General features: G+C 36.6%; 1 protein-coding gene across 1 annotated transcript in view; it reads left to right on the forward strand.

Moving 5' to 3' along the window:
- Positions 1-16,165, forward strand: part of ANO2 (anoctamin 2) — a 207,009-nt gene that overhangs the window by 160,640 nt on the left and 30,204 nt on the right. Inside the window, exons 15-18 of the mRNA XM_080577713.1 lie at positions 2,299-2,373; positions 9,206-9,407; positions 14,150-14,261; positions 15,586-15,643. Of these exons, the coding sequence (XP_080433839.1) occupies positions 2,299-2,373; positions 9,206-9,407; positions 14,150-14,261; positions 15,586-15,643 (447 nt within the window). The remainder of the gene's footprint in view (positions 1-2,298; positions 2,374-9,205; positions 9,408-14,149; positions 14,262-15,585; positions 15,644-16,165) is intronic.

A 16,165-nucleotide genomic window follows, 5' to 3' on the forward strand; every position in this document is an offset into this window, starting at 1 on the left:
GTCTAATAATTGGAGTCCTTAGACAGATCTGATGTTTGGACCCTTAGCTGGGTTAATCCTAATGTCTCTTAATACTTAAAAATGCAGGGTTAGGCACACTTTAGCTTCTGATTCTCATCTCTAAAAGTACTTACCAATCATTTCTGTTTCCCTAGTTTTTCTCCTTCCTTCCTGCATCTATCCAGGTTTGTATTACTTAGAAAAAAAGAAAAAAAAGAAAAAAAAAAACACCATAGGAGGAGCAAATAGGACAAACAGAGGTTTTGGCTATTTATTTTTTCATAATAGGCAACTGCTTCTTAAGGTATTCCAAAAGGCTGAGATATTATCAGGAGTCTTTCAGCATGTGATGTTTTTCTTGACTTGGAAAGTCAGTAGATCATGTCGGTACCCTGTCTGTTTCAAACTACAGTAAATGTCTTGCATCACCAGATATATTGAGCAAGGAAAACAAAACCAACCAACCAACCAAACAAAAAGCATGAAAACTTTAGCCATTTTGCCACTCATGATTTGGGGAGCACAATTCATGATATGTGAATACTTGAGCTTAATATTATGATTTCTCATTCTCCAAAATTCCTACTGCTAGAGAGATTTTTGAGTTAGTTTTCTTTGATATTTTTTTTTGGCTCTTCCTGGCCCTTTTGCATAAATCACAATTTTCTCCTTCTACTTCTGTATGGGTATAAAAGATTTTTTTTTTCTTCTTTTAACCATTTTGGCTAATATCAACTCATTTTCCAGTTTTGCTTCGCTAGTGTTTTTCCCCTAGTGAAATTGTTAGACATATTGTCCCTTAGCCCCAGTCAAAGTGTATAGTAACTCAGAACTTCGCTATGTCCTGTATAATTGCTGAGTGGTAGATGCCAAAATGAAATGAAATGCATCTGTGCTTTAACAGAAATTCTTTTTAAAGTAGCCTTCCAGCTAAATGGTGGACTCCATTAGTTCTGTATGTAGTCTTTATTTACTCCATACATTGGGCCAAATTATTGATGCTTCTGCTTGGCGTTGCTATGATCTTGTCCTGCCAGCATCCTCCCAAAGGATACATGCTTAATTTGTCTGAACAGTTGAGCTGAGAAGAGGGCGTGCTGAACAACACTACTTCTCACTTGCTTTAGGTACCATCAAAGTGGTAATGGTTGTGTAGCATGACTTCAGCCTAATTCCACATTTCAGTAAACTCCATGAGAAAATCTATGAGTACATTTCTCTAATTAGAATATAACGCTGTACTATTGGTACTTTGGGAAAGCTTTTTACAGAGACATAATATTCCTAGATTTTTATTTTTATCTGAGGACAATCACACAGTAGAAATAGTTTATTTGAAACTTTTGACCTGAACTTTAATCCGATTTAAATTAATTTAAATTCAGAACAACTCTGGGTTAACTCCAGTGTAAATAGAGTCCATGGGATAGCAATGGTCTATCACAGAAATGCAAACAGCAGATCGCTCTGAGTCCTTAGTTAATTTGATTATATAAATTTAGTTTAGTTTAAACAAAGTAATGGCCTTCTTATTATTTTAAGAACCCTATTTTGAGAGGAAGGAATTGTATTTCTTATATAAATCCATTTTCGAATGTCTTCTTTAGATGTGCACATTGAGAGAGATGGGGTTGAATAGTTGTAGGAAGGGTAAAAGCATACCATATTTTACTGATCATAGTTGCTTTAAATTATTCAATAAAGAGAGAGATGTCATTTGCACATGAAGAAAACAAGGTTGGTAGCAAAAATTACAGAGGAGCTGTGCCTTTGTAATTTTTCTATTCTATACACCAAGTACCAGGAGAAAGATTGGAATGTCATTGCAAGAATGACCTTAGTGGCCACATTCAGCTAATGTAGCCATTAGACAAAAATCTGTGTTTTATGGTCATAAGGATTCTTTTTATGATTTCTGTTGAGGACTATTCTTCTGAAGTTTTGCAAGAAGGAATTTAAAATGAATGGTTGTATCTTAAGGGCTTAATCCCAATACTATGAAATTTAGAAACACTTGGATACATTTTTTCAAATACTGAAATCATAGTTAGTTTTTTTTTTTTTGGGGGGGGGGAGGGATTTTTCAGACATTTTCTTTATAGTCTTATTTACCATTTTACCCTCTCTTTTTCTCAACTTAAAATAGCAGTGTTCTAAATCTTATAATTATCTTCAGTTCTATAACAGGAGTACTGGAATTGAGAAACATTTTTTTCACTAACAGATCTTACTAACTCTAATATTTCCTCTTGCACAGTTCCGTAAAATTCGTTACTTTATCTTTGTGTTTTGTCACAGGATGAAAAGGACAAACTGACTTGGAATGATCGTATACCTGGATATGCAGCAAACTGTGGACTGATTTTCTTCATGGTAAGATAATCTGTATATCTCTAGATTTATTAGGTGTGAGAAACTTTGTGATGAGCTTCTTGAGTTCAATCTTGAATTAATGCTCTCAAAGATGTTAAAAATCTGCAGAAAGCTACAGTAATATCCTACATTTCATGAGAAATATGTCTCCTACCAGGAAGACTCATAGAGTTCAAAGTCTATCTCCAGCTTTATCCTCTTTTTCCAAAGACTGCTTATGGGAGGACTGTTGGCTAGATGACTTGCTGTAATGACAGCATCTTATTGCTAGATGCCACCTCTCCACAGAGCTTCTGCTCCATCCTCCATTACCTGATAAACGGAAGCCCACTCTGTATTTTTTTGCATGAACAGTACTCAGTATGTTCTGTGAGACTGATATTTAGAAGCATTAAGCCTACTGAACAAGTGATGTATAGGTGAAATAAACATTCTGCTGTGAAGTATTTGTCCAACACATGTGCAGTGATGGACTATACTGTAGTCATGGAAGACTATGGCATTCTGGAAACAAGAATAAAGTGGGCAGGTCAGGCTACTATAAAGTGTGGACACCATTCTCCTAGAGAAATTTTTAACAGACTATAAACAAACACATCAGCAAGCTGCTAGACTTTGTAAGCAGCAACAGGAAAGCCTGCCTGATAAGCCTTACATTACTTTGTCAAGGATCCCATTATCCTTCTAGATATAGAAATTACTGAATGAAAGCATGTGTTCACATCCAGAGGCAGTATAAAATGGCAGTGAAATGTGTCTGTTTGTACCACATGAACCTATGACCTGAGAAACTTACTCAGGGACTAATTTTTTTAAAAATACTTAATTCTTTGTATTTCTAATTTACTATACTTCACATATACTACAACACATATCCTGTGAGTATTTAATTTCTTTTTCTGTTATTTTATGATCATATTCAAGCCAAATTCATGCCTGCATATTTATAAATATGTATATGTATATGTGTGTGTATATATATAATGTATAAAGGACTAGGGAAGTGATTGTCTCCTGTACTCAGCTCTGGTGAGGCCATACCCTGAATACTGTGTTAATTTTTGGGCCCCTCGCTACAAGAAAGATATTAAGGTACTGGACCATGCCCAAAGAAGGGCAACAAAGCTGGTTAAGGGTCTAGGGAACAAGACTTACGAGTGGTGAGGGAGCTGGGGTCGTTTAGCCTGTAGAAAAGAAGGCCCATTGGAGACCTTGTCACTCTCTACAACTACCTCAAAGGTTGTAGTGAGGTGGCAGTCAGTCTCTTCTCCCAAGTAACAAGTGAAAGGACAAGAGGAAATAGCCTCAAGTTGTGCCAGGGCAGGTTTAGGTTGGATATTAGGAAAAAATTATCCACTGAAAGGGTTGTGAAGCATTGGCTGTCCGATGAAGTGTTTAAATCACCATCTCTGGAGGTCTTCAAAAAACATGTAAATATAGAGCTTAGTGACGCGGTTTAATGGTTGACATGGCAGTGCTAGGTTGGACTAGATGATCTTAGAGGTCTTTTCCAACCTAAATGATTCTATGATACTATGTATGTGTAGTAGGGTAGGTATATTTTATGTACATACTAGGTATATCACTCATACACATTTGCACATGTTTACAAAATTTTGAATGACTGTTCTCTTCCTAAGGCCACAGCAAACATTTGCTTTTTAGGCAGAACTTCTGACTGGCATTATCTGGGACCTTGCTTAAAGCAGGGTATTTTTCTTCTCTGCACAAATAACTGAAAATTGTTTGCATTTTATCATAAACCTTAATTTTTGTGCATGTTTTCACTTATCTGGATTAGAATCATTGGAATATCATGCTTATTTCTGTAAAATGTTTTCTTTTTTTTGGCTAATGAAGAAAAAGAACAAGAAGAAAAAGCATCAAAATGGAAAAGTTACAAGTTCTGAGCGTTAAAGTCTCAAAACCAGTTCAAATGTTACCAGCAAAATCGTAATACAGGTTAGAACTAAGCATATAGACCTGATTTAACTTTAACAAGTCATTCTTTTGCAGGTAGAGTGCTTACGTGGTTCTCTCAACTTTAACCATGTTAAAGTCTCCCTTAAGCATGAGCTTAAAGTGCTTTCCTGAGTCATAGCTTATGTATTACTGCCACTGCTTACTGCAACATTTCAGAGAGAGTTATAAAGGTGAAATGTAGAGCTCCAGTTCTTTAGTTCTTGATAGTGACTAGAGGAACTCTGCTGGCTTTCACCATTTGTAATGGTGTCCGCAATCATTTTTCTAGAATATGTTGAGCATTAGTAAGACATAAGCACCTGCAGTAGAAAACTTATAAACCATGCAGGAAATTCAAGTCAATTCTTGGTGAGGGAGAGCCAGCTCCACTCTCACATGTGAAGCTTACGATCTGCTCTTTAGTGCATGTGACCTTACTTTTTTTCTGTTAGATTAGTTAAACAGTGATTGGAAAAGCCAGACGAAAAGTTTGCTGTCAGCTTGTGCAATAGAATTGCATACTGTATGAAGTTCAACAAGGCCAAGTGCCGGGTCCTGCACCTGGGGCGCAACAACCCCAAGCAGAGCTACAGGCTGGGAGATGAGTGGCTGGAAAGCTGCCTGGCCGAGAAGGACCTGGGAGTACTGGTTGATAGTCGGCTGAATATGAGCCAGCAGTGTGCTCAGGTGGCCAAGAAGGCCAACAGCATCCTGGCCTGTATAAGAAGCAGTGTGGCCAGCAGGTCTAGGGAAGTGATTGTGCCCCTGTACTCAGCTCTGCTGAGGCCGCACCTTGAGTACTGTGTTCAGTTTTGGGCCCCTCGCTACAGGAAGGACATGGACGTGCTCGAGCGAGTCCAGAGAAGGGCGACCAAGCTGGTGAGGGGTCTGGAGAACAAGTCTTACGAGGAGCGGCTGAGGGAGCTGGGCTTGTTCAGCCTGGAGAAGAGGAGGCTCAGGGGCGACCTTATCGCTCTCTACAGTTACCTTAAAGGAGGCTGTAAAGAGGTGGGGGTTGGTCTGTTCTCCTACGTGCCTGGTGACAGGACGAGGGGGAATGGGCGAAAGTTGCGACAGGGGAGTTTTAGGTTGGATGTTAGGAAGTACTTCTTTACCGAAAGGGTTATTAAGCATTGGAACGGGCTGCCCAGGGAGGTGGTGGAGTCACCATCCCTGGAGGTCTTTAAAAGATGTTTAGATGTAGAGCTTAGCGATATGGTTTAGTGGAGTACTTAGTGTTAGGTCAGAGGTTGGACTCGATGATCTTGAGGTCTCTTCCAACCTAGAAATCTGTGATACTGTGATACTGTGATATACGAAAGTAAATATATCTCACCAATGTCTGTGTTATTATTCACACAGACTAGTATTTTTGGCGGTGAGCACTACATAGATATAAATGATGAAATCTTGCATTTATATATGAGTGTGCACATATATTCCACATAGGCACAGGAGGCTTAGGAACAGATATGCACATGCACACACACAAATATGTTGCAATTTTCAGTGCTGCAGAAGTGATTGCTAAATATTTAACTCCATCTTTTCCAGGCCAATGGGATATCGCAGACAAATCCACAGATATTTTCCATAAAGATGCCTACACTGCAATAGAACAATGTTGTCATGTTCTGCCCCTCTCTCTCCCAACTTTACATACGATTGTTTCCCTGATAATTCTTGAAGGTGCTAGTGTTTTTCTTACCTTAAGACTTTTCTCTTTATTTTATATTTTGTGCACTTTTTAACTCCCTTTTCAAGCAGAATATCCTTTCAAGCAGAACTCTATTTGTTTTTCCATCCTTGCTTTTCTCAGCTAGGTATGCTGTTTGTTTCTTTAAAAGGGCAGGTTGAGAAAAAATGATGGGTTTGGTTCTCTTGCCCAATCGGTCTCCACTCCTGTTTATATTATTATTTTACATGCTTACAGATATTTTAAAATCTGGTCAGAGTTCTTTTGCTGTACTCAGAAGTACAACAAGTCTCAGCTGACTGCATTGATTTAAGCAATCTCTTTTGAAGAGATTTTAGAATAGAAGTTCACAAATCTTTTTTGTGAATTTGCCCAGTAAGACAGATGGTAGCAGGGACTCTAGGACAAGATGGCCATAAACAACTTCGGCTTGTAAGTCATTAGTAATAAAATATGTCACAGTTTATAAACTCTACACTTAGAAGGTACATGTTGCAGTAAAGATTTCTGAGTATGTGATAAAAACGTTGGTAGCTGCTGCAAAAGAGTGGGATGGCATGGAGCCTTTCTTTGTGTTCCTTGTGTTTGGCTCAGTCAGAATAAGGAAGAAAACGAATTAGTGTCATGGCAGAAGAGTTCATCCTGTTCCTTCTTTTGAACCCTACTGTCCTATTCCTTCCCACATGGCATAATACTTGACTCTGGAATAGTCCCACTGGGGAGCCAAAGAATTGTTCGGACATTAAATTGTTATCCTACTTGGATGAAGGTATCAGTCTAGCCCACAGGGTTTTATGGCTTCCTTCTCAGAGCTAGTATACTTTCCTGTTTGTCCTCATTCATACCAGGCTCAGTAGGTGACCTTTTCCGCAGCCAATTTTCACATCTGTTTCTAAGCAATTCAGTCTTTGACAGAATAAGTTTAAATATTTTGTGAAGAAGCTGTCTGCCATAGTAAGGGAGAGAACTGGCCAGAGGGAAAACTGACAGCTACGACAAAACCCCAAATAGGTACCTGAACGGTGTCTTTCTCATAGGGAATTTGGGTAAGAGATATATTTTCAGGAACGGGATGAATTCTGTGAAGATACAGGAACCCCTCCCTCAGTGCCTGTCTGGGGGAGTGAGAGCAATGCTCTCAGTTACTGTGAGGTCCTACAAGTTTCCCTCAATTCTCTTTTGTTGCAGGATGCACAGATAATGAAGGATCTAAAGGAGTATTTTTCCATCTGTACCTAAGTGTATGTTAAAAAACATCTAGGCAACTGAGGAGTTTCTGATGCCCTAGTGCTTTTGCAATACCAGAATGATACATTTGATCTTACTTTGCTGGTTTTGCTTTTCCACCAAAAGAGTGAAAATGTCAAAAAAATCCACAGGAGAAAGAGAAAGAAAAAAACAATATTTGGAAAGTGATTAATAAGAAGGAATCTGTGACCCAAAATAAAATTAAAATAATAATAATAAAAAAGTGTGACTCCAGAGGTGACTCCAGAGGTGAAAGGTGAATTAGATTAGTGCCAGGTGATGCTGTTTTGTTTTCTCTCATTACTGGGGACATTACCTTCAACTGTTGTGAACAAATAGTGGGAAAGTTAGGTAATAGTTCTGATCTTTGGGTCCCTGCACCACTTCTGTCACAGTGAGAGCTGAGCAGATAGTATATTTCATTTGTATGTTTGGTAGAGATAACGAGAAAAATAGGCAGGAAAAAACAGAAACAGCTTTCTCAACACAAAGAAAACTACAAGAGGAAAGGAAATAATACTTTATGCCATTTGAAATGCTTTCATTCAAAGTGTTTCATGTTCAGGTTCTTTTTTTTTTTTCTTTTTTTTTCTTTACACCAGAATTTAAATGAAAAATATTAGCACAATGCAAAAACTCACCAGTGATCTATATTTCATTTAAAATTAATGAAACATTTATTTAAAAAAGGCAAAATAAGTTATTTTATTAGATTTAATGTCTTATTACAGTTTTCTCACAAAAACTATTTGTGAATTCTACCAGATATCTCCAGAAGTTTCTCCAAATATATATATATATTTTTAATGTGTACTATTTCGCTATCAAAACAAAATGTGCCTAGGTTTCTTCTTCAACCTGTAATATAACTCTGACTCTTGTTCTTGTTCTTCTGTTATAGTACCATTCATAAGACAACCTCCCCCGTATGCAAAGGTTCAATAAAGCATTGCTGGGTCATTAAAATGAACTGTTAAATTTTGTTAAACCCATGCTGTGAATCTTGGCCCCTAGGCCCACTGAAATAATTACATTGGTCTAATCTTTCACATTTAGGTAGTCTCTTTCATCTGAGGACCTCAAGATGTTTTACTTAAAATAATGAATGCACATTGGAATTCTTGCCAAAGGCAAAAATGGAAGGGAAAAATATACCTGCTCCCTCTTTCCTGCTATGGCTATGAAAGTTGGCTACTTTTTATTACCATTTCACTTCATTTATTTAATTATTTATTTTGAACCAGAACACACAGCCCTGGGAAATTCAAATTCATCTTGTGGGAACCCGACCTCTAGTAACAGGGCTGACTTTTCTCATTTCATGGGACAAAACTAGCCCCTGAAGGACCTCAGGACATCACCTGATTTCTGGGACAGAAATGTAAAGTGAAGCTCTCATAACCCATCTTTATCTTAAAACAATAATAGTAAGGGAAACATTTATATGTTTTAATTTGTGGCACTAGTTACACAAACAGAACTGATATGAGAAAATAAAGTGGCACTTCTGCAGTGACTATTTCCTTGGCTGCACATACATGTAGACCCTTCAGTCCAAGCCATCAGAACCTATTGCCAGGTAAAAGATCTTGACTTTTAATCTGCATTTGAACTCGAGACACCTGAGTTTCACCACTACTGCATGGATAATGTGTGAAGCTTTATCTGCAGAGGAAATGCACTTTTTCAGGACTTCTTATGCCAACTCATAACTCTGCAGCCATTTGCTTTATTATGTCCCTGATAGACAGTTTTGAATTCTCAGATTTTAATGTGATTATCCCGTTATTATTGTGTTGCTTGAGGAAATAACCACACAGCGCCAAGTCATGGAACAAACCCAACATATAAATCAATGTTTCTGTTAAACGCTAGTATAACACTAGTATCATACTTAAACTAACCAATCTGTACATTTCTTTGCAGATTATGCTGACATTTTCAGCAGTGTTTGGTGTGATCGTATACCGAATTACTACAGCAGCAGCTTTGTCATTCAGCACAAATGAGACAACCAGGTCAAATATTCGAGTGACAGTGACCGCAACTGCTGTCATCATTAACCTCATTGTGATACTTATTCTTGATGAAATTTATGGAGCTGTTGCCAAATGGCTGACAGAAATTGGTAAAGCTATCTCACCACATTCCTCATTAATACATTACATGTATTGACATGAGAGTATTCAAGGAAGTTCTAATAGGAATATTTCCCACTGAAGAGTGCCAGTGAAAATATTCAGGCCTATGGGGTAAGATGCTCAGACATGCCTCTGTAAACTGGGGGTCTAAGCCACAACATGCAATGTGCCACTAATAGGACTAATTAGCCTGGCCATAATGCCACGTTAATGCAGCTGTGCTAATTCCAGGATCTCAGCTGGTATTTCTGCATTGCACTGGCTCTGTGCCAAGATCCACTTATCTAGAGTTAGTTGAGAATTTTTGACCTGGTATGTATTTTTATATATAGTTTTACCTCTAGGAGCTGAAAGTCAGTGGATTGTTACAAAGATGTTGCTAGCTCTTTGAAGCAAATTCTTCCCATGTTATTTATATGTTGTGATTTTTACAAAGTCCCGACCACTCAGAGGGTTTTTCTGCTGTTATAGGGAGATGTTTGGGCTGGGCTTTTTTTGTGATATCTGTTACAGTTAGGGGGTTGATTTTTTGATGATGTTTTGTTGTAATAAGCCTGGCAATGTATACTAGAGTCTTTTAAAGGTAAGTCAGTCTTTTGACTACTAGAGAGGTTTAGACTGTTTTTTTTTGTTTGTTTGTTTTCTTTTTTTGTTTGTTTGTTGTTTTTTTTTTTACGTGAATTAAGTTAAAGATGTTTACTGACAGGGCCCTAATATGAGATTCTTGTAGCCATTGTTAAATATTGCTTCCCATATTTTTATACATCACCTATAATTCTAGATGCTTCAAAGGCTAGGAACATGAAGTCAGTTGTTCAAAGCACTGAAAGTCAATCAGCAACCACAGAAGCCTATAACTGTAGTAAATGCCCTGATTGTCAATTTTGGGGTGTCTAAACTTAGCCATCCAAATTAGAAAATTTTTAGGATAGGAACCTGATGCACTCATTCAAAATTTTAGATTATATCCCTGTAAAACTACAGTGATGTAAAGTTTTTTGGATCTAGCAGACTTCAGGTTAAAACCTTAGGAACTCAAGACTTCTGTTTCTTATCCTCACTTTCTCAAGACAGTTTCAAAGTCAAAAGTGAAACCACCTATTTTAGTCCTATTTTTTTGAAGAACACCATAAAGTAAGGTTTTGTAGTTATCATACAGGTCCAGTCCTGAATTTTTGAAATAGATCCTGTGGTTTTACCAGTAAAGAGAGCTTGATAGTTTAGATTACATTCCAAGAGTATTTGAAAGAAACAAAACCAAAGTAAAGCATTTTCAAAAAATGTCGCCATATGGGGTTAATTTGTTTGTTTCTGTTTTGCATCAGGCTTCGGGCAGAATCTAGCAGCATTACATAAACGCACTCTGTGCTAGTGTGTTAAGGAAGCTAGTGTTTCCTATCATTCAGGTTAAAATTGTGCCCAGATTTTCAGTTTCACACAAGTGAAAAGCTGCTAATGGCATTTGACCTGAGCAATTCTGTCCTCTGCACTTCACCTTCCCAGATGAGAAATTGCACAGTGGTTAGGGCATGACACTGCTGTGTGGAAAGAGATGAGGTTGAGGCTTCTCTTCCTTGGCTGGTTCTAAGCAAAATCTGGGAAGTGCAAGTCACTGCCATTACCTCTGTGGGACAAACACAAAAGGAAACTATCACCATGAGAAGGTGCACAACTCTGAATTGTGAAAGAAACAAGAATTTCTTTCTCACTTGCAGATTATTCTTCCCCTGTCACTTTGCATTTCATTCCGGTCTTGCTAGCTTTATTTAGGCAGCATTCCTAATTAACCATGAAGTGTTTTGTTTAAGAAGGATCCAGTCTGAGTAATCTCTAGAGCTACAAATTACGTAAAATAGAAGATTCATTCACACAGCTTTCTCCAGTGCTTGGCTCAGATGCCAACTGCAAACAAACTGTTTTTTTTTTTTTTAAATTACAATTCATTCATGGTGATAAATGCTAACCTTGTGAATTTTCATTTTGCTGAGCAGTGCAAAACATTCTTAATTCTCTTTTCACACTGCAGTTAATAGAGAAGCTGAGGAACATGTTTGTTGGGCTGGAGGAAAAGGTTTTGACAGCATAGGGTTCTATTTCAACACTGAACATTCTCAATACTTCGCTTGGGTGGAAAATTAAGTACATCTATAAGCACAAGAATGGTGCCTATGATATCAGTGGCATTCTTTATAGGTTCAGACTAATGCATCTGCCTCTATACCTGCTGAAGCTGTACTTGGGAAAAAAAAAAAAAAAAAGTAAGAAGACAGTAGTTTTGTTGTAAGTAATACAGAGAGCTAGTGCAGGATGCGTTAGGACCCACCACACCTCTTGCTGGTCCAGCAAAGCGGAACACTATTGTGCCTTTTTTACAGATCAGACCAGCAGAGGTGTGGATAACATCCTGGTATTCTCAGGTTGAATATGTCATCTTCAGTAAGCATGTGGTGACAGACTTGATTTAGGACTCATTTTCTCACTTGTAACTTCATTAACATCAAGGAAGGATCAGTCAAAAGGAGACAAAATTAAAGCTACTTGTGTTAGTGCCTTATAAAGACAGCAATTTCTTTGGCAAACTAAGATCTATACCACAGATATCTCAGCTCATTCTCCACCTAGAAAGTTTCAGCTTCCCAGATTTGGAGTAGCATGCTCACAAACAACCACAGATTATTTGTATTGGGGTGGGGTTTTTTGAGAGTTTTCTCTCTTGCTAGTGCATCTATTCTGGCTTGATGCATTTATTGTATAGCAGACTCCATTAGCTGGAGGACACATTCTGTACATGCCTCTGTTGGTACGATATAGTATATCTGAGAGTGGGGAGGGAGTGCAGTGTTGAGAGAGTCTGTGGAACCATATATGGTGTGCAAATTTTCATCCAGTGGCTGATCTCATCTTTGTGAGAGTTCTGTAAAAGGTGACGGCCGGGGTTTTTCTCCCTCAATTTAAAAACTGCATTGCTGTTACTGGATGTTCCTGTTGCCCTGAGATGTTGTCCTGAGCATCTATCCAGCATATGGGGTCATCTACAAATTTTTCAAATCTTTTGATGGTTTAATTAAGCATTTCTATACATGTAGATGAATGATAGCTTAGGGCTCACCAAACTGTGTGTTGGCCTTTTATGAATTTATGGTTGAAAGGATCACAAACGATGCTGGGTTGTGGGAACTCATTAGAATGTTTCTGTTTCTTTAGGGCTTAAATAAACGTCATGATTGTTTGTTTCTTCTTTTTCTTCCTTCCTTCCTTCCTTCCTTCCCTCCCTTCCTTCCTTCCTTCCTTCCTTCCTTCCTTCCTTCCTTCCTTCCTTCCTTCCTTCCTTCCTTCCTTCCTTCCTTCTTTCTCTTTCTTTCTCTTTCTCTTTCTCTTCTCTTTCCTTTCTCTTTCTCTTTCTCTTTCTCTTTCTCTTTCTCTTTCTCTTTCTCTTTCTCTTTCTCTTTCTCTTTCTCTTTCTCTTTCTCTTTCTCTTTCTCTTTCTCTTTCCTTTCTCTTTCTCTTTCTCTTTCTCTTTCTCTTTCTCTTTCTCTTTCTCTTTCTCTTTCTTCTCTTCTCTCTTTCTCTTTCTCTTTCTCTTTCTCTTTCTCTTTCTCTTTCTCTTTCTTTCTCTTTCTTTCTTTCTTTCTTTCTTTCTTCTTTCTTTCTTTCTTTTTCTTTCTTTTCTTTCTTTCTTTTCTTTCTTTCTTTCTTTCTTTCTTTCTTTCTTTCTTTCTTTCTTTCTTCTTTTCTTCTTTCTTTCTTTCTTTCTTTCTTTCTTTCTTTCTTTCTTTCTTCTTTCTTTCTTCTTTCTTTCTTTCTTTCTTTCTTTCTTTCTTTCTTTCTTCTTTCTTTTCTTCTCTTTCTTTCTTTTCTTTCTTTCTTTCTTCTTTCTTATCTTTCTTTCTTTCTTTCTTTCTTTCTTTCTTTCTTTCTTTTCTTTTCTTCTTTTCTTTCTTTCTTTCTTTCTTTCTTTCTTTCTTTCTTTCTTTCTTCTTTCTCTTTCTTTCTTTCTTTCTTTCTTTCTTTCTTTCTTTCTTTCTCTTCTTTTTCTTTTCTCTTTCCTTTCTTTCTTTTCTTCTTTCTTTCTTCTTTCTTTCTTTCTTTCTTCTCTTTTCTCTTTCTTTCTCTCTATTTCTTTCTCTCTTTCTCTTTTCTTTCTCTCTCTCTCTCTTTCTTTCTCTTTTATTGCTATTTTATCTATATATGCATAATATTAATAAAATATATTTAATAGTGTTATACATTGAATAATATAATAGATGTCAGAGTACTTGTAGGTCTGTTCTAAGATTTTGCAGGCACAGTCTGAAGCAGAGGAAGGTGATGTGGTCAGGCCAGGTATCTCAGCAGGGAAAGAGACAAGAAAAGATGTGAGGTATTTTCAGATCCAGGGGCCAGGTATGGGGGGGGGCTGTTGATTTTTGCGACCAGCATATTGAATAGACAGCCTTTAGCAACTTGGGATAAACTGTTAGAAGCATATCAGAGAATCAACTTCATTAAGTTGACATTATTAATGTTTCCAACAAAGAGTCTTTAATCTCCATTTGGAAATTTGGAATGACTCTCTGGAAATCAGAAGGAGCCAGACAGTGGAGAAGTTAATGTGCATTGATAGAAATGAAAAGTATGAAAGACAAAACAATATGAATTTGAAGTTTGCAGTTTAGTGTTGTATTTGGGAATATCATGGATGTTTACATATTTACTAATTGATTTCTCTGGTTTGCTTCTTTTACCCCAGAGGTACCAAAAACAGAGAAAGCCTTTGAGGAGAGATTGATTTTGAAGGCATTCTTATTGAAGTTTGTGAATTCATATGCACCAATTTTTTATGTTGCCTTTTTTAAAGGAAGGTAGGACAAATGTCCTTTATGTATTAATATTAATGTATATAGATAAGTCTATATTAGTGGATCTGTGTTCAAAAATACAGTCAAAGAGCTACCTAAGTCTGGCACTGACCACCTTCACCAGCTATGACCAACATTGTAAACAGAATTGTCTTAACTTTGTTCTTGAATGGGAAGGAATGATGTTGAGTGCTGTCCTGTCTCTCTTCTAAGAAGAGTATTGTTCTGAAATGTAATTGTTTTAGTTTTTTAATAAGAATAACCAACACCCAAAAAATAATTCCTTTCAGTGAAAGAAAGAAGTTGTATTTATGAACAAAAGCTATTGCTCTGCTGGTGTTTTTCACACTTTAGAACATTTTTCTTGAAGCACCATTTAGCAAAAAATATTTTTCCAATTTGTTTTAAAAATATGGAATGATTTTCCCTAACACTTTCTGCACTTTTTTCACTATTTGCCCAAGTTAAATTAAGAAATAGTTACAGTCAACTGGAAGTTGAATATTTTGGCAAATGATCTGGTTGACCAAAAAGCTAATTCAGCTGTCCTGCTAAATAAGTGTGACTTCCTATGGGTTCAGGATCATTGTCTTTTGGGACCCAGTTATCCACAGTATTGCACATGCTTTTGAATGGGAAAGTTAAAATGATTGTTTGCTAAAACTTTGGCAAAAACTTTTAAAACATTCTCTGGATTCTGTTTCATATCATTTTTCTGTTCCTTTTGGGGGCTGTAAAGTTTGTTAATCTACATACTTCACTAACCCTATTCAGCGTTACTGATTTAAGTATTAATGATACATTTTACCAGCAGCTGTAAATATAGGAAGACATTAATGAAAAATATCTCCGATTTATCTTTTTAACCATTTTTTTGTTTTGTTTTATATGGTTATAATAAAGTTAATTTCATTATTTCCCTCAGTTTAGTCATAAGAGCCTTGATTGTGTATAGGCGTGTATGTAATGCCCTCCGTTCAGGTTATTACTCAAATGCAAGAGAGTGTGATTTACATACGATATGTGCTCCCAGTTTTGTCTGTGATCTCTAATCAAGGGAGAGATATTTTTTTTATTTTTTTTTTAATACAGATTTTTTTTTAATATATAAAAATTATGTAGTCAAGATGTGGTAGAAAAACATGTATAGGCCTAATATTTTGAAATCATTTTAAATACCTGAAGTTGAATAGATTTTGAGTCTATTAAACTTCATGTTGAAGCATCTAGTTCTGAAATATCTTAGCTAATATGAAAAAAATTGTATTGCTAAAGTTATGGTTTTTTCCATTTTTTATTTTATTTCATGTATTGTTATCACTTTTAGATTTGTCGGCCGTCCTGGTCATTATGTATATGTGTTTGATGGTTATCGAATGGAAGAGGTAAGTACACATGAAATTAAAACCGAAAAGTCATTAACACAGAGATACATGTACAGTGTTTCAGTGGAATATAGACAAAAATGGAAAAATAGGAAACGTGTTAAGAACAAGTTTACCAATATGTTAAATTTTAAACATCAATGGTCAAAATCCAAATTTTCCCTCTGCAGCAGCTGTATGTTCTCTCTTTCTACAGATCTAAGCACCTCACAGTCTTAGGTGAAGCATCCCAATTTCTCTGCTTTACTAATGAACACTAAGGTGCAAACATTAAATGATTTGACCAAAGCCCTTGGGAAACTTATGGCAGAGCTGGAATTTGACCTTGTGTTATTAATTCTACAGATTACTAGAAGCTCAGTGATTTTAATAGCCTAAAAAGCTGTGGCCATTTTGTGCTAAACCTGTAAACATTTATTATTTATTTTTTTAAAAATCCTTTTAACTGCTGTGGATATTTCCTTGAAAAATAACGGTTTTTTACAACGGTTTTACAACAAAGCTTATGCATAAGTCTTTGCA

This window comes from Anser brachyrhynchus (assembly GCF_964034855.1).
Source record: "Anser brachyrhynchus genome assembly, chromosome: 1".
Classification (NCBI taxonomy): Eukaryota; Metazoa; Chordata; class Aves; order Anseriformes; family Anatidae; genus Anser; species Anser brachyrhynchus.